The 25063-nt window shown below is 40.3% G+C and overlaps 1 protein-coding gene and 1 non-coding gene across 4 annotated transcripts in view; both read right to left on the bottom strand.

The window, feature by feature from the left end:
* The window catches only part of UBN2 (ubinuclein 2), a 100139-nt gene extending 75449 nt beyond the window's left edge, over nucleotides 1-24690 (bottom strand). The window contains exons 1-2 of one of the 3 annotated variants that reach the window (XM_059171988.1): nucleotides 23754-24690; nucleotides 17985-18077 (exon numbers count right to left, since the gene is read on the bottom strand). In XM_059171988.1, coding sequence (XP_059027971.1) covers nucleotides 17985-18077; nucleotides 23754-24224 — 564 coding nt within the window. In that variant the 5' untranslated portion in view covers nucleotides 24225-24690. The remainder of the gene's footprint in view (nucleotides 1-17984; nucleotides 18078-23753) is intronic. The other 2 variants (XM_059171985.1, XM_059171987.1) reach the window with 2 other exon arrangements.
* On the bottom strand, nucleotides 1067-1121 carry LOC131831016 (U7 small nuclear RNA). Its single transcript, XR_009353534.1, has one exon. It is a non-coding gene; the product is annotated as a U7 small nuclear RNA (small nuclear RNA).
* Nucleotides 24691-25063: the final 373 nt, after the last annotated feature.

The raw sequence follows: 25063 nt of genomic DNA, 5'->3' as shown, positions 1-25063 counted from the left end.
AAACTACCTTTCCAACTTTTTCTTACAATTTTCCAACTTGAACACTTTGATCCATTCAATCTCTCTGTCCATTCTCCTCCTAAACACACTTACGCTTATCTTTCCTCTGCCTTCCCTTACTGTGAATAATTTCTTACTCCTCTTTGAATTCTCCCACCTTTCCTAGCTAGTAAGTTTTAAACCTTTTCTCCTTGATGCTTTCTACTTAAAATCAAAATGATCTTTTTCTGCTCTCCTAACATATTTTTTTTCTAGGCATAACTAGCTGCCTGTAAGACTTACCTAGGGAAAACTAAAATGCAAACAGGTTCTCTCAGAATGGGCACAATCACACATACGCAGAAGTACAAATAACTTAATGCAAAACTAAAGAGATTCAGGAACATTTAAGTCTAGTCAAGGTGATCAGCAGTTACCACTGGAAAGTGTAGCTGCTATTAACAGTTATGAGTCCATAATCTAGTATATGCAATGAAATGGCTAATTAAGTAAATGTGAATCAATGATAGTAAACAAAATGGCTAAAGCTTCACTTAATAGTAACAGTATTACTCTCAATAATAATTCTTTCAAAAAAGGATCTTACAGGTCTAAGATCTTTACCAAGCATCCTATCAATTATAGCATCATAACAATAATGAAGGTATAAATTACATACACTATGACACATGCATTCAACGTTAATAGCCATTTAAAAATAAGGCGGAAGAGGAATATTCAATAATACAGAAGGCAACAAAAGCAGATTACCAAATGCTATGTACAGTTAGCCTAGACACAGAAAAGGTAATATTCAATAAGCATTTGACAGGGTTCAACTCAACTGGTAATTGTGGAGATGATATTAAAATAGTAAGATCTTGCTTTTTTAATTCTCATACAAACAGAAGGATCTCATTTATGAGAAACACAACATAGCAATATGTGCCTATAGATGTATATAAAATGCTCAATGAATTCTAACAAGCAGATCACATGGTTATTACCAATAGGGAAGGGGATACAATTGGAGGCAGTGGTAAAGGAAGATTTTGTCTTAATATGTATTATTTGGATTTTTTTCCCCTTTGGTTCAGGAACTGGAAACCTCCTAGACAAACTGTAAAAGAGCTGTAACACTTTGAATTCATTTTAAATAACAGGAATGTATCCATGTATTACTGGGATGTTTAAAAATAATTTTTTTAAGTTCTAGAGAGCACATCTGTAAGCATACAATCATTTTTTTTTTTTAAAGATTTTATTTATTTGAAAGACAGAGATCACAAGTAGGCAGAGAGACAGGCAGAGGGAGAGGAAGGGAAGCAGGCTCCCCGCTGAGCAGAGAGCCCGATGCAGGACTTGATCCCAGGACCCTGGGATCATGACCCAAGCCGAAGGCAGAGGCTTTAACCCACTGAGCCACCCAGGCACCCCAGCATACAATCATTTTTAAAAACCCTGAAAGGATATACATCCAACCATTAATAGTGGTTAACGGCTGGCAATGGGATTACAGATTAGGTGATTTTTATTTCCTTCCATTTATCTGTATTTATATATCCTTTTATATTGAACAAAATCTTTGAAATATGTAAATCCTTACATAAATCTATCTCTAGGAAAATAAACTCCAACAGTGATTATTATCTCTGAGGACAGAACTGGTTAGCTGGGAGTTGGGAACAGGAGGGAGATTTACTTCACATCATATTCCCTCTGTACCTTTTGAGTTGTTGTTAAGTACATATCACCTATTCAAGGGTTTTATTTTCTTAGGTCTGGATCACCAAATGTTCAATACCATTCGGGTTTTTACTCCCAAATAGGTTACGCTTCCTAGACCCATGTTGGGGATTTACTAGTCCCTACTCCAAATTAGGTTCTGCTTCCTAGTCCAATGGTGGGGGAAAAAGGTTTGGACAAGCTGTACTTGACACACTCATTCCTGAGTAGCTCGTTCTTAATTTCCTCCCCAAGAGCCAGGGTTAAATAGCCTTTCCTCTACCTATCAATGGCTTTCTGCCAAAGCATTTACTGTCAGGCACATTACAGTCCCTTCCTTCATCACAGAGGCCAGCAGAGTAGAGTTTTCTGGCCTCAATTTACTTCTCCTCATCTCCTGGCCATCTTGAAAACACTTCTGCCTTGGCTTGCTCTTTTTGCCCCACCTCCTCTTTTCTATTCTCCACCCTCTAGCTCCCCAATTATGCTCAAGTCCAGTGATATGCAAATGGTATGAACTGGAACCAGACGCTGGAGAGTTGCCCAAAAGACTATTCACAAATATTAAAATTTCACCTAAAGGAACTCAAGATGGACTGGCAAAGGATCGTATTATAGTGTCCTCCCCACTAGGCCTGTTTTGGACTGGTCTCTTTTCCAGCAGCCTTAGCAAGGAGACTGCCTGCAGTAGAATCACAGTCTTACTTGATAAATTCCCTGGACCAATGCAGTTGTTGATGTTCCACAGTTTACATGATAAATGCCTCTGATAAAAACACAAAGCTTATTTTGCAAATTAAAAAAGAAAACCTTGAGTTTTGCTACACCTAAAACAACCCCCTTTAAATCTATTCCCCTAGGGTACTGGTTTACTATGACTCAAAAGAAAATGACTTACTGACTCATTAGTACCTGTTTAACCTAATAATCAGTGTTTCAAGTCAATGCTGCCAGATTGCACTATAACACTAGCTGGAAAACAAACAAGGGGCACCTTAGTGGTTCAATCAGTCGGACATCCGACTCTTGATTTAGGCTCAGGTCATGATTTCATGGGTTGTTAGACTGAGCCCCATGCTCATTGGAGTCCACTTGAATATTATTTCCTTTTCCCCACTCACTGCTCTCTCTCTCTCTAAAATAAATAAATAATCTAGAAAGGAAGAAAAGAGAGAAGGAGAGAAAGAAAAACAAGATGTTCCTAGTATAGGACACCCCCTCCCCCAGCAGATGCCTCCAGGTAATAAGAAACCTAACTAATAAGCAATGTTCATTGATCACCTATGGAAGACAGGGGAAACATGATACTGAATGCTAAGACTCCAGTCCTATAACTGAGAAGAAAACATCTCCTGGTCATCAAGATTCCTTATTTGTCCCAGCCCAGTGACAACCTTATCCTCCACTTCCGTTGATTTCCTTAACCTACCGATGGAAAAGAGGACAAATTTAAGTCAGTGAAAAGAGCGCCAAGAGCTGACTTAACAGCACAGAAAGAATAAACAGATTTCTTTAATCACCCGTTAGGATATAGGGCCTTCCTTCCAAATACTCTAAAACTGCTGATTCTCGATTGTTCCTAATGGATTTAAGGAAGTTGAAGAGAATTTATTCAACTCAAAGAGGGCAAGGAACTGAAAGGGCATGTCATGGCAAGCGGTTACAACTGATAACTGCAAAAGAGAAAGCTATTACTTAAGAATTTTCCCCTGTACTGTATTTAAGAACCCCCTAACCTCGGTTTGTTTGAAAAGGTCATGATGTTTTTGCTGAATGTGTAGTATCACTCTATATATAGTAATGTAGTTGCCCTATAAAAGCTAAGTACACTGGTACTTGTGCTTCATTAAGTAGAATTTACTTTGTGGGGGTGTTAACAACTATTTATCCAACCTGTTTTACTCGAAGTCCTACCATGTTGATCTTTATGGACCAGACCTAACGTAAGGCCAAAACATACAGAGGAAAACCAGCCAAGGAAGTTCCCAAGGAAGCACTAACCCCTCACCAACTGTAGATGATCATCTAATATGAATAACCAGAGAATTCTTAAACCTCCCAGGAAGATCGCATAAATGTTTTCTCACATCCACTTGTGTCAGTCTCATATTTGAGGACACTTTTTAAACAACCCAGAATTATTTCAAGTGTAAAAGCATATTTCCTTTCCACTCAGTTGAGTAGTATTTACTTTGAAGAAGTCACTCATTGGAAATTATCAGTTATTCCAAATATTGCTATTTTCTTATTGCAATATTATTTACAATGACCAAATTATGGAAGAAACCCAAGTGTCCATCAGTAGATGAATGAATAAAGATGATGTGGTGTATGTACACACACACACACACACACACACACACACACAGAGGAATATTACTTAGCCATAAAAAAAGAATGAAATCTTGCCATTTGGGACAACATGGATGGATCTAGAGGACATAAAGTCAGTTAGAGAAAGACAAATACTGTATGATTTCACTATATGTGCAATTTAAGAAACAAAAGAAATGAACAAAGGAAAAAAGAGGCAAACCAAGAGATTCTTAAGCATAAAGGAACAAACTAATGATTACCAGAGCAGAGGTGGGGGTGGAGGGAAGATGGGTGAAACAGGTGAAGGGGATTAAGAGCATACTTATCAAAATGAGCACCTAGTAAAGTACAGAATTGTTGAATCACTTTTTGTGCATCTGAAACTAACATAACACTGTCTGTTAATTATACTGGAAATAAAATCAAATTTAAAAATATTGCCATTCTTTAAAACATTATCAGGACAAAATCAATTTTAAAAGCCGAAAAACAAGAAAATCGATGTTTTATAAATATACTTTGTTTCTGATTTAAAACAGTAATAACTCCATTTGAACTGCTTTATTTAGAAGACTGCTCAGATTTACTTTATACCATCAAATATACCTTTTACCCTCTCTTTTTAAATAAATATGAAGCTATTAGGGCTCTAAGAGTTTAAAATCACATAGAATTAAGCATTAAATGTGGTATTCAAAGTCTATATGGTAAAGTAAGTGAATTTTAAAGTCATAATATGATTTCAGAAATGCTAATAAATGCTTGGCAGAACACATGTCTTCCTATACCATAGGTCATTCAGATTCAAACAGTCTTAGCTGAGCCACTGCTAGGCACCAGATACTACGCTAAGCACTTTCATTGAGATTACTGAATTTAAATCCAATTCCAGAATAGCATGAGGTTTCAAGATGGCTGGGCAACAGTGAGAAAAATCAGTAAAAAAAAAAATCTTCCACCCACCACAGGTTACCCTATGCCCTAGAAGGCTGAGAACAAGTGCGAACAGCTTTTGTTACACTGAGCTATGGTGTATACGGCTTCAGAAAAAGGGTACACAACCTAGAAATCACCTAAAAACTGAGCTGAAAATTCAGGCTATCCAGGAAAGTAGAATATTTAGCCTAAACATTTGGAGCCTTAAAATTGCCAATGAGGGAAAGAACACAAGCTTCTACAAACTGTATCCTGCTTCCTTTCTACAGTAACCAACAAGAACAATTTGGAGCCTATGGAGAAGTGTCCAAAGTTGGACTTAGTTCTGTAATAAGATTTATGTACCCAAACCAATTTAGTATGCTCCAGGTAAAATTAAGTACCAAATAGTTACATTGCTCTTTTCCCAAGAAAAAATGTAGCAACTGATGGTGAACATGCACTGTCACATTACCTGAACAGTAACATAAGAGGAAACAAGGCACAGGCAATAAAAACAGGACAGGATAGAGGGGAGAAAAAAACAAAAACAAAAACAAAAAAACCCCATTCGATACAGGGTGTTATTTTTAATAATTTCTATTACTGCATTTCAACTACCAGGACTGTCTCAATCCTTCTCCCCCATGCAATTGCTGCAAGAGAAAGGACATGTCCTAAGCTCCACGGTTCTCCTTCCTTCTCCGCAAGTGGAGGCTGTTCCACTTCACACACCTCCTCTCCAGCACAAGCAATGGCTACACATACTCGAGACCACAAGAAGCCCATAAACTGGCCTCCCAGCCCTCTAACAAACCACTCAATTCATTGCTAACATCACTTATAGACCCAGGCTCCCCTCACTGCACTGTATCTGTCCCCGTATCTGGAAACCCCCAATGGAGTTTAACTTGCTCAGTTCTCTGAAACTTCCTGAAAATGCATTCTTCTCCACATTGGAAATGGCATGCCCTCCCACTTGTACCAACCACCCTGCTCACAGAAGAGAACGGCACAGGGAGGAGTCAAGATGACGGAGAAGTAGCAGGCTGAGACTACATCAGGTAGCAGGAGATCAGCTAGATAGCTTATCAAACCATTGCAAACACCTACAAATTCAACGGGAGATCAAAGAGAAGAAGAACAGCAATTCTAGAAACAGAAAATTGACCACTTTCTGAAAGGTAGGACTGGCGGAAAAGTGAATCCAAAGCGAGGGGAAGATAGACCACAGGGGGAGGGGCCGGCTCCCAACAAAAGGCAGAGCAATGGAGCACAAAATCCAGACTTTCAAAAGTCTGCTCCACTGAGGGACATCGCTCCAGAGGCTAAACAGAGGTGAAGCCCACGTGGGGCGAGCATGGCCCTAGGTCCCGCAGGGTCACAGAAAGATTGGGGTTGTCTGAGTGTCGCAGGGGTCGCAAGTATTAGAGTGGGGAAGCCGGCTACAGAAACAGAGCCGAGAAGTAAGCTCTCAGCTCGGGGTTACCTTGAACCGGTCGCAGGCTGGGTGAGCTCAGAGTGCGGCTAGAAGCCAGGGAGACGGGAGTGATTGGGCTCTTTTCTCTGAGGGTGCACTGAGGAGTGGGGACCCGAGCTCTCGGCCCCTCTAGGCCAGAGAATGGGAAGCAGCCATTTTCATTCCCGTCCTCCTGAACTCTACAGAAAGCGTTCAGGGAACAAAAGATCCCCAAAGCGAACACGAGCAGATTACTTAGCCAGGCCCCTGGTAAGGGCGGTGCAATTCCGCCTGGCGCAAAGACACTTGAGAATCACTACAACAGGTCCCTCCCCCAGAAGATCAACAAGAAATCCACCCAAGATAAAGTTCACCTACCAAGGAGAGCAGCAGAATTCCAATGGAGGAGAAAACAAAGCACAGAACTCATGGCTTTCTCCCCATGATTCTTTAGTTTTGTGGTTAATTTAATTATTTTAATTCTTTTTTCTTCTGCTTAATTTTTTAAAACTTATACCCTTTTCTTTTTTAACGTTTTTAAACTAATTTATCTAATATGTATATATTTTTTTCTTTTTTATATTTTTTTATCTGTTTCCTTTTTAAAATTTTTTTTTCTCCCCCTGAACTTCTTTTTATCCCCTTTCTCCCTCCCTGATTTGGTTAAAGCGCATTTTCCTGGGGTCTTTGCCATCCTTTCAGTATTTTATTTGCACCGTCATATATTCTTATCTGGACAAAATGACGAGATAGAAAAACTCACCACAAAAATAATAACAAGAGGCAGTACCAAAGGCTAGGGACCTAATCAATACAGACATTGGTAATATGTCAGATATGGAGTTCAGAATGATGATTCTCAAGGTTCTAGCAGGGCTTGAAAAAGGCATGGAAGATATTAGAGAAACCCTCTCTGGAGAGTTAAAAGCCCTTTCTGGAGAAATAAAAGAACTAAAATCTAACCAAGTTGAAACAAGAAAGTTATTAATGAGGTGCAATAAAATATGGAGGCTCTTACTGCTAGGATAAATGAGGCAGAAGAAAGAATTAGTGATATAGAAGACCAAATGACAGAGAATAAAGAAGCTGAGCAAAAGAGGGACAAACAGCTACTGGACCAAGAGGGGAGAATTCGAGAGATAAGTGACACCATAAGACGAAACAACATTAGAATAATTGGGATTCTAGAAGAACAAGAAAGAGGGGAGCAGAAGGTATATTGGAAAGGATTATTGGAGAGAATTTCCCTAATATGGCAAAGGGAACAAGCATCAAAATCCAGAGGTGCAGAGAACCCCCCTCAAAATCAACAAGAATAGGTCCACACTCTGTCACCTAATAGTAAAATTTACAAGTCTTAGCAACAAAGAGAAAATCCTGAAAGCAGCCTGGGAAAAGAAGTCTGTAACATACAATGGTAAAAATATTAGATTGGCAGCGGACTTATCCACAGAGACCTGGCAGGCCAGAAAGAACTGGCATGATACATTCAGAGCACTAAACGAGAAAAACATGCAGCCAAGAATACTATATCCAACTGGGCTATCACTATCATTGAAAATAGAAGGAGAGATAAAAAGCTTCCAGCACAAACAAAAACTGAAAGAATTTGCAAACACCAAACCACTCTACAGGAAATATTGGAAGGGGTCCTCTAAGCAAAGAGAGAGCCTGAAAGTAGTAGATCAGGAAGGAACAGAGACAATATACAGTAACATTCACCTTACAGGCAATACAATGGCACTAAATTCCTATCTCTCAATAGTTACCCTGAATGTTAATGGGCTAAAGGCTCCAATCAAAAGACACAGGGTATCAGAATGGATAAAAAAACAAAACCCATCTATATGTTGCCTACAAGAAATTCATTTTAGACCCAAAGACACCTCCAGATTTAAAGTGAGGGAGTGGAAAACAATTTACCATGCTGATGGACATGAGAAGAAAGCTGGGGTGGTAATCCTTATACCAGATCAATTAGATTTTAAGCCAAAGACTATAATAAGAGATGAGGAAGGACACTATATCATATTCAAAGGGTCTGTCCAACAAGAAGATCTAACAATTTTAAATATCTATGCCCCTAACATGGGAGCAGACAACTATATAAACCAATTAATAACAAAATCAAAGAAACACATCGATAATAATACACTAATAGTCGGGGATTTTAACACTCCCCTCACTGAAATGGACAGATCATCCAAGCAAAAGATCAACAAGGAAATAAAGGCTTTAAATGACACACTGGACCAGATGAACATCACAGATATATTCAGAACATTTCATCCCAAAGCAACAGAATACACATTCTTCTCTAGTGCACATGGAACATTCTCCAGAATAGATCACATCCTGGGTCCTAAATCAGGTCTCAACTGGTATCAAAAGCTTGGGATCATACCCTGCATATTTTCAGACCACAATTATCTGAAGCTAGAACTCAATCACAGGAAGAAATTTGGAAAGAACCCAAATACATGGAGACTAAACAGCATCCTTCTAAAGAATGAATGAGTCACCAAGGAAATTAAAGAAGAATTGAAAAAATTCATGGAAACAAATGATAATGAAAACACAACGGTTCAAAATCTGTGGGACACAGCAAAGGCAGTCCTGGGAGGAAAATATATAGCGGTACAAGCCTTTCTCAAGAAACAAGAAAGTGTCAAATACAGAACCTAACCCTACACCTAAAGGAGCTGGAGAAAGAACAAGAAAGAAACCCTAAACCCAGCAGGAGAAGAGAAATAATAAAGATCAGAGCAGAAATCAATGAAATAGAAACCAAAAAAACAATAGAACAAATCAATGAAACTAGGAGCTGGTTCTTTGAAAGAATTGCTAAGATTGATAAACCCCTGGCCAGACTTAACAAAAAGAAAAGAGAAAGGACCCAAATAAATAAAATCATGAATGAAAGAGGAAAGACCACAACAAACACCAAAGAAATACAAACAACTTTAAGAACATACTATGAGCAACTCTACGCAAACAAATTAGACAGTCTGGAAGAAATGGATGCATTCCTAGAGACATATAAACTACTACAACTGAACTAGGAAGAAACAGAAAACCTGAACAGACCCTCACCAGTAAGGAGATTGAAACAGTCATCAAAAATCTCCAAACAAACAAAAGCCCAGGGCCAGACGGTTTCCCAGGGGAATTCTACCAAACATTTAAAGAAGAACTAATTCCTATTCTCCTGAAACTGTTCCAAAAAATAGAAATGGGGGACGCCTGGGTGGCTCAGTGGGTTAAGCCACTGCCTTCGGCTCAGGTCATGATCTCAGGGTCCTGGGATCGAGTCCCACATCGGGCTCTCTGCTCAGCAGGGAGCCTGCTTCCTCCTCTCTCTCTCTGCCTGCCTCTCCATCTACTTGTGATCTCTGTCTGTCAAATAAATAAATAAAATCTTTAAAAAAAAAAAAAAATAGAAATGGAAGGAAAACTTCCAAACTCATTTTATGAAGCCAGCATCACCTTGATCCCAAAACCAGACAAGGATCCCATCAAAAAAGTACAGACCAATATCCTTAATGAACACAGATGTGAAAATTCTCACCAAAATACTAGCCAATAGGATTCAACAGTACATTAAAAGTATTATTCACCATGACCAAGTGGGATTTATTCAGGTCTGCAAGGTTGGTTCAACATCTGCAAATCAATCAATGTGATACAACACATTAATAAAAGAAAGAACAAGGACCATATGATACTCTCAATAGATGCTGAAAAAGCATTTGACAAAGTACAGCATCCCTTCCTGATCAAAACTCTTCAAAGTGTAGGGATAGAAGGCACATATTATCAAATAGAAGGCACAATATTATCAAAGCCATCTATGAAAAACTGCAAATATCATTCGCAATGGAGGAAAAGCTGAAAGCTTTTCCGCTAAGGTCAGGAACGCGGCAGGGATGTCCATTATCACCACTGCTATTCAACATAGTACTAGAAGTCCTAGCCTCAGCAATCAGACAATCACAAAAGGAAATTAAAAGCATCCAAATCGGCAAAGAAGTAGTCAAACTATCACTCTTCGCAGATGATATGATACTGTATGTGGAAAACCCAAAAGACTCCACTCCAAAACTGCTAGAACTTGTACAGGAATTTAGTAAAGTGGCAGGATATAAAATCAATGCACAGAAATCAGTTGCATTTCTCTACACCACCAACAAGACAGAAGAAAGAGAAATTAAGGAGTCAATCCCATTTACAACTGCACCCAAAACTATGAGATACCTAGGAATAAACCTAACCAAAGAGGCTAAGAATCTATACTCAGAAAACTATAAAGTACTCATGAAAGAAACAGAGGAAGACAAAAAGAAATGGAAAAATGTTCCATGCTCCTGGATTGGAAGAACAAATATTGTGAAAATGTCTATGCTACCTAAAGCAATCTACACATTTAATGCAATCCCTATCAAAATCCCACCCATTTTTTTCAAAGAAATGGAACAAATAATCCTAAAATTTATATGGAACCAGAAAAGACCTCAAATAGACAAAGGAATATTGAAAAAGAAAGCCAAAGTTGGTGGCATCATAATTCCGGACTTCAAGCTCTATTACAAAGCTGTCATCATCAAGACAGCATGGTACTGGCACAAAAACAGACACATAGATCAATGGAACAGAATAGAGCCCAGAAATAGACCCTCAACTCTATGGTCAACTAATCTTCGACAAATCAGGAAAGAATGTCCAATGGAAAAAAGACAGCCTCTTCAATAAATGGTGTTGGGAAAATTGGACAGCCACATGCAGAAAAATGAAATTGGACCATTTCCTTACACCACACACAAAAATAGACTCAAAATAGATGAAGGACCTCAATGTGAGAAAGGAATCCATCAAAATCCTTGAGGAGAACACAGGCAGCAGCCTCTTCGACCTCAGCCGCAGCAACATCTTCCTAGGAACAACGCAAAAGGCAACAGAAACAAGGGCAAAAATGAACTAATGGGATTTCATCAAGATCAAAAGCTTTTGCACAGCAGAGGAAACAGTTAACAAAACCAAAATAAAACTGACAGAATGGGAGAACATATTTGCAAACGAAATATCAGATAAAGGGCTAGTGTCCAAAATCTGTAACAAACTTAGCAAACTCAACACCCAAAGAACAAATAATCCAATTAAGAAATGGGCAGAAGACATGAACAGACATTTCTGCAAAGAAGACATCCAAATGGCCAACAGACACATGAAAAAGTGCTCCACATCCACTCGGCATCAGGGAAATACAAATCAAAACCACAATAAGATACCACCTCACACCAGTTAGCATGGCTAAAATTAACAAGTCAAGAAATGACAGATGCTGGCGAGGATGTGGAGAAAGGGGAACCCTCCTACACTGTTGGTGGGAATGCAAGCTGGTGCAACCACTCTGGAAAACAGCATGGAGGTTCCTCAGGAAAAAAAAAAAAAAAAAACCCACAAAAAAAAACTACCCTAGGACCCAGCAATTGCACTACTGGGTATTTACCCTAAAGATACAAACATAGTGATTCTAAGGGGCACGTGCACCCAAATGTTTATAGCGGCAATGTCCACAATAGCCAAACTACGGAAAGAACCTAATGTCCATCAACAGATGAATGGATAAAGAAGATGTGGTATATATATACAATGGAATACTATGCAGCCATAAAAAGAAATTAAATCTTGCCATTTACGATGACGTGGATGGAACTAGAAGGTATCATGCTTAGTGAAATAAGTCAATCGGAGAAGGACAACTATCACATGATCTCCCTGATATGAGGAAGTGGAGATGCAACGTGGGGGGTTAGGGGGTAGGAGAAGAATAAATGAAACAAGATGGGATAGGGAGGGAGACAAACCATAAATGACTCTTTTTTTTTTTTTTTTTTTTTAAAGATTTTTTATTTATTTATTTGACAGAGAGAAATCACAAGTAGATGGAGAGGCAGGCAGAGAGAGAGAGGGAGGGAAGCAGGCTCCCTGCCGAGCAGAGAGCCCGATGCGGGACTCGATCCCAGGACCCTGAGATCATGACCTGAGCCGAAGGCAGCGGCTTAACCCACTGAGCCACCCAGGCGCCCCATAAATGACTCTTAATCTCAGAAAACAAACTGAGGGTTGCTGGGGGGGAGGGGGGAAGGAGGGGTGGGGTTAGAGACATTGGGGAGGGTATGTGCTATGGTGAGTGCTGTGCAGTGTGTAAACCTGGCAATTCACAGACCTGTACCCCTGGGGCTAAAAATACATTACATGTTTATTAAATAAATAAATAAATATTAATTTAAAAAAAGAGAGAGAGAGACAGAGAATGGCACAGATGGACTGATGAGTTAAATAAGAAAAAAAATAGTGAAGCAAGTATACCAATGTCTCCAACTAGACCTTGAGAGCTGGATGTGACTCCCTAGAAGCCAATATTTCAAAGTAAGAAAAGAAAGAAGAAAATCCATATTTCAGCCTTCTTTTGAGAAATGTAAAGATTTGGCAACCCTAGCCCAGTCCCTCAGAAGTGACAAAGGCTGGAGCTGGGCAGCAGCTGTCCCCTAGTTCAAATAAATCCCCAACTTTACTGTTCAACTGGCCTGCTTCACTGGTAGTTTGGTGGGCATCTTGGGGTCATTTGACTTTGCTACTCCTGAACTAGAGAACACTAAAGGGAACTATTAGACAGTAAAGTATCGTCAATAAAGATCGTCAGTGATTATTTACGAGTGATCTTTTGTGAGAGCCTAGCACTGGACAAAGTGTACTCTCCCACATCACTTTTGGCCCAACGAGTTTCTTAAAGGATTCCAAGTAATTTACTGTGGTCTTTAAGAAGACCCTAATAATTAAGAAGAACCTGTAAATAGTGATTGAAGGACTTAAAAAAAAAAAAAAAAGGCCATTTGGAACAGAATGCCTGAACTAAACTAAAAGATCAAAATTAAAGGGGTGGTCAATTAATAGAGGTTAAAAAAATCCCATACATGTTTATGTTAAAAAGAATTTATGAGGGGCGCCTGGGTGGCTCAGTGGGTTAAAGCCTCTGCCTTCAGCTCAGGTCATGATCCTAGGGTCCTGGGATCAAGCCCCACATCGGGTTCTCTCCTTGGCAGGGAGCCTGCTTCTCACTCTCTCTCTGCCTGCCTCTCTGCCTACTTGTGATCTGTCAGTCGAATAAATAAATAAAATCTTAAAAAAAAAAAAAAGAATTTATGACATGTATAGAATACAAGCAGTTCTCTACAAGAGTAATATGTTTAAATAAACAGTATTTCATATTCAGATAGCACTTTAAATATTTCCGACATTAAAAATCTATTTTTTCATCTGATGTTGACAAAACCCCTGTGCTATAAATATAAAGTTGGCTAAGCAGATAGTGTTCTCCCCTCAGATACCAAAGCATAAAAAAGCCAAGAGCCTGTACTAAGGTCACCCAGCTAGTTAATATGGCAAAGACAGGATTAGAATCCAGCTATGTTAACTCATAATCCTGTGCTCCTTCCACTACAATACATTGTTGCTGCCTCTTATCCACTGGATAGCCTACAAAGGGTAGAAAAACTATTCCAGGGATTACAGAGAAATGTGGTTCCACAGGAGATTGGAAGAATCCATTCAACGATTCTGCACCAAAGTCTCCAAAATTCCTTCAAATTTCAAGACTCAACTGGCCCTTCTATGCACTTTCAAATCCCCAGAGTCTTTCAATTCCATAGACACTGCTTGGTACTACATTTGTGAGTCATATGTATGTCTCATTTTCCCAATTAATTGGAAAGTTCCAGGAGAGAGGGACTATCATGCCCCTTTGTGTGTCCAATGTAAATGCTCAAAATCTTTTTTTTATACACAAAACTTAACCAAAAACTGCACCTCTTGTTCTAAGAAACAATGACTTAGAAGCAACCTTAAGTGATTTTCAGAAATAATGATAAGAACATCTAAAGTATAATATGAAGGAAACAAAAGCAAGAGGAAAAGGTGGCTAGTTTTATGTTTTATAAGTCTCCAAGAATGAAGTCCTCTTTTTATCACTGCCAAAAAAAAAATTTCTAAGGGAAATGTAACCTTGGTGCGTTAACATTTTGCAAGATTTTTTTTTTTTTTTTAAGATTTTATTTATTTATCGGGGGCGGGAGAGAGAGCGAGCACAGGCAGACAGAATGGCAGGCAGAGGCAGAAGCAGGCTCCCTGCTGACAAGGAGCCCAATGTGGGACTCGATCCCAGGACGCTGGGATCATGACCTGAGCCGAAGGCAGCTGCTTAACCAACCGAGCCACCCAGGCATCCCACATTTTGCAAGATTTTAAATGCAGCATTTAAAAGCCTATTTACTTAAAATATAAATATACATATAATATATGCATAAATATAAATAAACATATAGAACACCAAAAAACCCTTAGTTGTTTAGGAGTTGTCTTTTGTGACACCCCAGAGCCTAGAGCTGGATGAAGCATCATCTGTCTCCCAGTCACTTTTAGCTGGATGGCCTTCTTACAAGGGTCCAAATCATTTGTTACATATAATGCCTATAATTGTTATAATATACACACTTAATGCCTATAATACTCATGGCATATAAAGACTTCATGACACAGGACATCTAAAATCTCTGCTTAGAATGGAAATAATAAAGTAGCCAAAATAAAAATCTACAGAAGAATTACAGCCCATTAATTTAAATTATAACAAGAACAACACCTTTCCCTGCACAATGGCAGTGCCTGGAGATATCCCAGTTATTTGGAGCTCCATTTTACACATCAACCAACTTCTTCAGAACATTGGTTTTTCCATGCCAAGAATGATTCCAGGGCTCCCCAAGATGATTTAATGCTAACTCTGAGGCAGTAGATCACATACTGAATCACATTACTTACAGGATCATATGATAGGAATTTTTCCATTTGCAAAGGGCAATCCTAATCCTTAGTTTTAAAACCTATAGAAAAATAAGCACTCTGATGCACTGCGGGAGGGAATGGAAACTGGTGACTTAGGAACTGGTAATTTTTTTTTTTTTTTTTTTTTTTTTTTAAAGATTTTATTTATTTATTTTTCAGAGGGAGAGCGAGAGCAAGCACAGGCAGACAGAGTGGAAGGCAGAGGCAGAGGGAGAAGCAGACTCCCCGTGGAGCAAGGAGCCCGATGTGGGACTCGATCCCAGGACGCTGGGATCATGACCTGAGCCGAAGGCAGCTGCTTAACCAACTGAGCCACCCAGGTGTCCCAGGAACTGGTAATTTGGCAAAATATAACCAAACTAAATAAACTAAATAAATGCATAAATATTTTGACCTAAAAATTCCACTTCTAGGAATCTGTCCAAGAGATAAACTTGCAAATATGTGAAATGCCATGCTACTAAGTAATTTACTGTGGCACTACTTATAAAAGCCAATTTTTAGAAACTTGGATCATCTGGGGACTGGTTAAATAAATTGTGGTATGTCCATATTATGGAATACCATGAAGCCCTAAAAAGAGAGAGAGAGAGAGATAAGAAAGCTCTCTTTGGGGACGCCTGGGTGGCTCAGTTGGTTAAGCAGCTGCCTTCGGCTCAGGTCATGATCCCAGCGTCCTGGGATCGAGTCCCGCATCGGGCTCCTTGCTCAGCAGGGAGCCTGCTTCTCCCTCTGCCTACCATTCTGTCCGCCTGTACTCGCTCTCTCTCCCTCTCTCTCTCTGACAAATAAATAAATTAAAAAAAAAAAAAAAATCTTTAAAGAAAGCTCTCTTTGTACTGATATGAAAAAATCTCCAAGTTATAGTAACAGAAAAAAAGCAAAGACCAGAACTGCATCTTCTGTAATGTGTAAAGAGATATGGGGGTTGGGTTAATACACGTATACACAGAGATATACATAGATATACCTAAACATTTCTAAAAGGATCCCCAAAACATTACATGCCTCTAGGAAGTGAGATTATGTGGGTGAACAACAGAATGAAAGATTTTTCCCTCTCTAATTTTTGAGTTCTGAACCACGTAAATATATTGCCTGCTTAAAACATTAAATTTAACCAATGTATTTATTAACTTATATAAAAAAGCTATAGGGGTGCCTGGGTGGCTCAGTTAATAGAACATGTGACTCTTCATCTTGGGCTCATAAGTTCAAACCCCACACTGGGTGTACAGATTACTTAAAAACAAATATCTTAAAAAAGAAAAAGCCGGGTGGGGCACCTGGGTGGCTCAGTGGGTTAAAGCCTCTGCCTTCGGCTCAGGTCATGATCTCAGGGTCCTGGGATTGAGCCCCATATTGGGCTCTCTGCTTGGCGGGGAGCCTGCTTCCCTCTCTCTCTGCCTGCCTCTCTGCCTACTTGTGATCTCTCTCTCTCTCTGTCAAATAAATAAAGTCCTTAAAAAAAAAGTAAAAGCCATAGTACGTTAGGATTTAGAACTTGCAAACATTTTATTGTAATTAAACACTACAATTTAAGTAACAACTTTTGCTACTCTTTCCATCAAAACACCCACCAATCCATCCCTAAAATTTTTATATAGTCACAGAATATAAAGGCAGAAGGAAACTTGAAACATTTTCAAAAAAAGAAAACTGGGGCCCAAAAAGGTTAAATAACTTTACCAAAGAACAATTTGTAGATGGCAAAGTATGGCCTACAACCTGACCTCCATTCCAAAGTATTCTCATACATTTCCCCGACCCCAAACAGATTCATTAGCACCTGGAGCCAACACCTATCAACCAAGATCCCAGTTGCACAGGGAAGATAACAAGAATGACAGGGCTAGTGTGAGCTGACCTCCTATCTCTGTGAGATACTCCGCATTACTCAGACAGGAAGCAGAAGTTGTCTTTCTTTTCATGAGCTGTATTTTAGTAAAGTGCCACGGAATAAAGCCATAGGATAAAGATGGGGAAAGAGGGAGCTTTCCTATAAACTCAATTATGCTAGAAAATGTGAGAAAAATGTTAAGCAACTTCACAATCAGGTAATTAGAATTCACTTTTGTATTAAAATAAGTATCAATCTACTTATGGTATAGGGTATAAAATGTACATGAATGTTTAAGGTAAACAAGATACTTTCAAAGAAATTTCATGCTGCTGCGGATTGATTCCGATCCCAGAATGTGTATGCTAGAAATATACATGTTCATTTTCTTAAACTCAAAAGAGGCAGGAAGGCTTAAGAAATACTACATCAAAGGAATTAAAGCAGCCTTCTCAAAGGCAGAAAAGGCAAAGGATTAGAGGCAGACAGACCTGGCTATGCAGCCTGGTTCTTGCCACTGTGTGACCTTGAGCTCAGAGCCTCAGTTTCTTCATTTGTAAAATGTGGTCAGTATTACTTACTATGTAGTTTTAGGAAGGAAGGATGGAAGATAACATATGTTAAGCAAGCTTCCTGGGCTCTAGAAGGGGTACAATAAATGACGGTTACTATTTTAGCCACCACAAACCTATCAAAATCGTTGTCTAACCATTTATTTGGGTTCAATTTATGAGAGCAAAACAAGGTGGGCAATGGATATTATAAGCCTTCCCAACCAGTCACCAAGAGGGGGGGAAAACAAAAATCAGTAAGGTAAAATTATCTAAATGAAGAATATATTATACTCACATATTTCATTTCAAACTTCTTAGCCAACATTTCCACTTCTTGCCTCTCTTGAAGCTCATCATTAAATGGGTCTTCTGTGTGAATGGGCTTCTTCTGATTCAAAGTAAATAGGAAAAGAAATGTGAGTATTAATATTACTTTAACCAGAGTTGAATGCATCCTTAAATTTAATAATTAGAGTCAAATTTTCCAAATATTAACAAATAAGTTAGTGGGCGCCTGGGTGGCTCAGTGGGTTAAAGCCTCTGCCTTCAGCTCAGGTCATGATCCTAGGGTCCTAGGATCAAGCCCCACATCAGGCTCTCTGCTCAGCAGGGAGCCTGCTTCCCCCTCTCTCTACCTGCCTCTCTGCCTACATGTGATCTCTGTCTGTCAAATAAATAAATAAAATCTAAAAAAAAAAAAAAAAAAAAAACAACCAAATAAGTTAGACACATTAAAACTAGAAAGAAATGTTGGTTCGTAGCAAAAATACTTGCAGTTTCAATGGATTCTTACACACTCTCAAGGTTTTCGTTGGTTCATAACTCAACAAATCAAATTGTCTCCTCCTACAAAATGATCTATGGTCACCCCATCCAAAATAAAAAGGCCAAAAATGCCCCAAGAAAAATTAGGTAAAAATGAAAATCCCACTTATAACTCTGGTTTGAGATCTTTCCCCTCAAAATAACTGCTTTGATCAGGAAATGCTTCTCAAAGGCTCTCCAGGTTATTAACCGACATCAACCCTGAACCATATGCCCTAGCTACCACGAGGGTATCTGCAGCTGCTATAGCCTTCTGCTGAGGCCCAGCATCAACATCTCAGTCTACATCACCTCCTTTTTGTCCATCAGTATTCCTTCAGGGAGTACATACTTCTTTTAAACAAAGCTAGAAAACTGAAAGTTGCAAATAGACTACATTCCCATGGCTTCCTTCTAGCAGGGGAGAATGAAAATTTATCATAATACATGGTTTTAAAAAACCACACACACAGCTAGGATCCCACATTTACCATCTATTTACTAAAACAAACAAAAAGATAAATCACAACCTTTATTCAAGTTTACTATTTTAGCAGACACCTTTCATACACACACAGGTTTTCAATACAAAAAAAGGGAAAACAAGGAGCTGCATATGAATAAAAATGCTACCTGTATCTAATTATGGACAACTGACTAGAAAGTTAATCTTGGCTAGGTGTTTTTATGAAGTAGCTTCTTCAAGTAATTAAAAATAAAGAATATTAAAACTGAAATACTGGGGCGCCTGGGTGGCTCAGTGGGTTAAGCCATTGCCTTCGGCTCGGGTCATAATCTCAGGGTCCTGGGATGGAGTCCCGAATCGGGCTCTCTGCTCAGCAGGGGGTCTGCTTCCTCCCCCTCTCTCTCTCTGCCTGCCTCTCTGCCTACTTGTGATCTCTCTCTGTCAAATAAATAAATAAAATCTTAAAAAAAAAAAAAAACTGAAATACTGGATAAAGGTTTGGCTGAACCTGAAGAAAAAAAATGCAGAGGGGACAAAGATCGGCACACTTTGGAAATGACACACTTCATCCTGGATATGAAAGCTGAGATACAATTAGTCTAAAAATATGACAGAAAAATATGAACTGAATGAATACAAAACAATTCATCAGACCTAAAGTATTAGAATAAAGGGATACTCTTTTTTTTTTTTTTTTTGAAGATTTTATTGATTTATTTGAGAGAGAGAGCATGAGAATGAGCATGAGAGAGGGAAGGTCAGAGGGAGAAGCAGACCCCCTGCTGAGCAGGGAGCCCGATGCAGGACTCAAGACTCCTCCTAGGACTCCAGGATCATGACCTGAGCTGAAAGCAGTTGCTCAACCAACTGAGCCACCCAGGCACCCTAAAGGGATATTCTTAAAGCTTAAAAAAATTAATCTTAGGGGCGCCTGGGTGGCTCAGTGGGTTAAGCCGCTGCCTTCGGCTCAGGTCATGATCTCAGAGTCCTGGGATCGAGTCCCGCATCGGGCTCTCTGCTCAGCAGAGAGCTTGCTTCCCTCTCTCTCTGCCTGCCTCTCCATCTACTTGTGATTTCTCTCTGTCAAATAAATAAATAAAATCTTAAAAAAAAAAATTAATCTTAGAATCAATGTTTTAAATTAACTACTGTAATAAGTAATGTATTTACAAAATCCTTTGTCCCAGTTGGGGTTACCCTTGGAATGAATATATATGACATGAAAGGAATAAATAAATCAGGGGGAAGAGACCGATAATGAAATAAATACTAGGCATGTTCAAGAGATCGCCTTAACTTAAGACTAAAGGACAGTGTGCAACCCCCATGCCTTGACATTATCAACTGTTACTTCATGTCACTGTGAAGTCTTATTACTGAGCTGTCCCATTTTATATGTGAAGTGTAAACACACGGACATATATTTTTTAATAACAATTACCTTAAATGTCATTATATAACATTCTGTATAGACTTTATAGAGGAATCAAGAGTAAATCTCTTACTCTTCACAGTCTATAAAAACAGAGTTAAGAAAAATGACTCACTTTTCTCTCATAGTTAAGAAATAAACTCCTACCCACAATCAAGGCTCTAAGTGAGCTTTATGTTTTCCATGTGAAAAGATAATCTGCAAATCAGTAAATATCAAAATTGCCAACTACCCATAGGCAATAACATTATTGTAATTTTGTCCTTTGATATTAACTCATTAACACCATCTTCAGATCTTTCAGATGTTATAAAAAATATGCAGTATGACAAACAATGGAATAACACAGAATTCTCGAACAGTGTAACTACATTGACACTATAATCACTTATTCTTTTTATAGTAAATGCTCAATTAATCACATTCACAAGTGGATGTTCTGGTTAACTGATTCTCTGATTTACTATGAGTCAAACAAAAATTATTTGCATATCAATTACTGCCAGAACTTATTACTAAACTGTGCTATTTCTCTTTAGCCAGAAATGGTGAACAAATTAATCTTTGAGGATAGAGAGAGGATGGCAGTGCCCCAGTCATCATCTTGAACTACCTCAATCAGAGCTTAGTAGCTTAGAGAGATAACAAGATTAAAAGTTTAGCTAACCTGTGTCCTTACAAACTGACAAGAATGGGTTTTGTTCTTGCCAGCATACACTTAGTTAACTGTGCTTTTCCTCATTAAAAAAATAATAAGAGTATACAAAAAATTCTGATTGCATTCAGTTAACCTGGGTTTTATTACTCATATTTATGAAGGGGGTGATTTAAATGCACCCCAATATAGATGGTATTCACATGCGACAGATTTATACTTATACCTATCAACTAAAATCTTAATTCAGTGACAGATGGCTATTTCAAAATTCAGAATCTTTTTGCTTTCATTTTATACCATCTCCTTCTCTCCCCTTTCTACTCAAACTCTGTAACACGTTGTTCAATTACAACAACTCAAAGTTTAGACTATTTTGAAAATATTATAACATCCTTAAAAATAACTAGACTCTCCTTCAGGGGAAGAAAAACCAAATTTGGGAATTGCCACGCTGAAGATCAATTCTGTTGATCTCATTTAGCTTTTTGTTGGTTTCTACTACTAGGATTTCCTTTCATGGAAATATGACAACTTCATTTAGAGAAATATCTTCTACAATTCCTCATGTAATAAATATGTTCACTGGGAGTAATCATTAGTAAATCTGGCAAAACTCGGTCGCAAAGATGCATTGTATAAACAATGGGGTTTTTTTTTGTTCAGAATACAAGTGATATATAGCTAAATATACAAGAAAATTCAACCAATATACCTCTAAGTTGATAGTATAAACAGAAAAATGAAACTGAATTATTTATCTTTCTCCTATTATATGAAACTAGTAGTTCTGATATTATCAGATTAGCAAGCAAGGGTGTCAAATTTAAGTTTTTTGCCATAATTAAAAGGTACATATCTATTCTTAATCACGGCATGAATATCATAGCATTAGGAGGATAATAGAAATCTCTGTATTTCTACTGTAACTCTAATTTTAGTCCATTTTGGCAGGATCCTCCAAATTTAAACTATACAATTTTAAGAAATTTTGTTTTACTAAGAATTGGTACTTGTACAGGAAGAAGTACTAATAAAATTACGTACAAGCACTTTGTGCCTTAGCCTCCTCATCTGTAAAGTGGAGATATAATGGTTCCAATCTCAAGGAGCACTGCTGAACTAAATTATATAAGCCATACACCTTACTTAGTACTGTGTCTAGCACACACATAGGAAGAATTTAGTAGATGTTGGCTACCATAATGTACTTTTACCCAAATACGATACTTTTCATCTGTAATTTATAAAGAAAGTTAGGGAGTAAAACTGCACACTCACTTGGATTAGATCAAATCTGAAAAATGCTCCAATCTAGTATTTTCAAAATGCTTTTGGAAAAAAAACTAACATCACATTTATAAATAGTAGTGGCACTAAAGTGAATCTGAAGGACAAAATGTTTGTGAAAATGGCCAAAATGATCTCTACCCTTAACAATTCATTGTGGCTGCAAACATATAGTAGTGATTTGGCCACACAGCAGTATTTGTAAATAATGATCAAAAGATTAATTGGCCTTAAAATAAACAAAATCCAGTGACTTGTTTAATATGATTATTTTTAAACTTAAGAATCATCCAAGTACAAAGATAGTTGAGAATGAAAACAAAACAAATGACTTCTGGAGTCCATTAGACCTGTGCTAGAGCAAAACCTAAGAGCGTAATCTCTAAACAACAGAGGAAACTGTTCTTTTATTAGTTACTCTATCATTTCCCTCTCTAGTTTACTTCTAAAGATCACCAAACCTACAATAAAAATTACAATTACTAACAAACCTCTCTCCTATCACTGTTGTTCACCGGTTCCACCAAAGGCATACTTATATATTTTCAACCAGTTCCTAAAAATTCAAAGCTGTGTTTCATCGGTCTCCAAAAATTACAATGGCTAGTGCAACATCCTCCAACCTAGACTTATAAACTAATGGTATACACTCAAATAAGACAGTATGACAGCAGGCGCCAAATAAAACAGGAGACACCTTCCCATTCAATTACAGTAAAAACAAATTCTAGAGAAAACAAAGCTAAGTAGGTGTACCAATACCAAGGTGAGAGAGAAAAATAAGTAACCAAATAACCAAGCCGCTTCTTCTTCATTCCTAGAGTGGAATCCTTAGTCTGAAAATTTTTAGATTACTTTCAAATGCACTTCTAAATTAAGAGAAATACCCTACGCTCCTAAGCACATCTCAGCGCCAAGCATAACATATAGTGATGAAGAGGAGGAGGATATGGAGGGGTTACACTATCTCCCTGCTTCGGATGGGGGGCGTGTCCCCCAAGGTTTTCTCTTCCTTTCTACTGGAACGACTGCGGGAGCTCCACAAGGAAAACCCAGCCACGTAACTTGCAGAGCCCCCAAATTCTGTGCGGGGAGCAGAAAGGTGTAAATTCTGAGGTCTCGAAAGGTGCAGAGGAAAACCGGCTCCGAGCGGCAACTGGAGCGGGCGCACGAGGCGGGGCGGGGGGGAGGGAGGGCGAGGGGTGTAAAGCCGGGTGGGAGCCTTGGCCAACCCAGGGGAGCAGGGGAAAAGCAGCACCAACCACTGGTCCACCCGTCCGGCCCCTGCCCCCTCCAGCCCACCCTCCCAGGCGACCCGAGACGCGCAAAGCCGGCGTCGGAAGGTGCGAACCACTGGGAGAAACGGACGCGTCCTGAGGCTCCCAGGGTCTGGGGGGTGAGGGAGAATCTTCTGTACCCGTTGTTCTCCGCACAGCAGCAGCTCCGGGTAACTGAACTCCACGCAGCTCTCGTCGGTGGGATCCTTGAGCACTAGCTCCAGGCGCACTGTCTCCCTCGGCGGCCTCTGCTGCGGCTCGGCCCGGGAAGCCGACTCTCGTGGCGGGGGCGGCTGCAAGTGCAGCTGAGGGAGCGGCGGCGGCGGCGGCTCGGGCCGCGGGGGCTCCCGCTGCAGCGACATGGGCGGCTCGGCGCGGCTGACCTCGCGCTGGGGGAGCGGCTTCTCCCGCGGCGGGGGCTGCGCGTCCGACCGGGGGGCAGCCTCCCGCGGGGCCGGCTGCTCCACCCGGGCCGGCTCGCGGTACGGCTGCGGCTCCAGCCGGGGGGGCTCGCGAGGGTATTCGGGCTCGCGTTCGGCCCCCGGGTAGTCGGCCTCGCGCCGCCTCACCGGTGACAGGCTAATAAACGCTACTCTGCGTGGCTCCGCCATCCCCACTGTTCTGGCCCTCTGCCTTCGCTCGAGCCGGCGCTCGGTTCTACGCCGAGTTGTCTGCCTGCCCGCCCTTCCTTTCGCTTTCCGTCGCTTTTCTTCCCTCCACCGCCCTCAGTCGTCTCTGCCGACGCCACCGTGAGTGCGGACCGTGCCCCCTTCCCCGCCACTATGTTCTGATGGGCTCCACCGCCATCGCCAGGGTCGCCGCAGCCGCCATGTTGGATCCCCCACATAAATAGAAGCAGGCCGCTGAGCGGGCGCATGCGCAGACAGGAGACGCTCGCGTCCACCGTCGTGGCTGTGGCTCAGTTTTCCTCTTTTCCTCTCAACAGTCTGGAGTCCAGACAGGTCAGCGGAAGTGACGTTGTGGCAGGGCCAGTTTCCTTGGAAACGGAGACGCCGTCTGAGCCCTTCCTAAAAGGGAGGGGTCTGGGGTTTCCCGAGCTTCCCACTAGCACCCGGAAACCGGCGACGCATGTGGGGCTCAGCTAGGAGCGAGCGTCTGGATGTGCCTGGGACTGACCTAATCATGGCGCTGGAGCTCACGCCTGCCGCCCTCGGCTCTAGAGAATCAGGGTTGTCAAGCGGGTTATACGAGGCGGATACGGAGAAAGGGGTGACGGACGCGAGGACCAGCCGCGGTGCCTGCCCGCCCGGCGCCCCGCAGCCGGTGAAGTGTCGGGGAAAGAAAGGAAATGGCTAACTGCAGCCGGACTCGTCCTGCGGCTTCTCTCCGCAGAGCGCCGCACTGACGCCCACAGGCCTCCCGGTCCTAGCCCGGCTCCTGTTCTTCTCGCCCGGCCGCGGTGGGGACGGTGTGGGACGCGGTTGTAAAA

Source organism: Mustela lutreola, chromosome 4, assembly GCF_030435805.1.
Source record: "Mustela lutreola isolate mMusLut2 chromosome 4, mMusLut2.pri, whole genome shotgun sequence".
In the NCBI taxonomy this organism is placed as follows: domain Eukaryota; kingdom Metazoa; phylum Chordata; class Mammalia; order Carnivora; family Mustelidae; genus Mustela; species Mustela lutreola.
The sequence above is the reverse complement of the archived record's forward strand: the minus strand, read 5'-3'. Positions and strand labels throughout refer to the sequence as shown.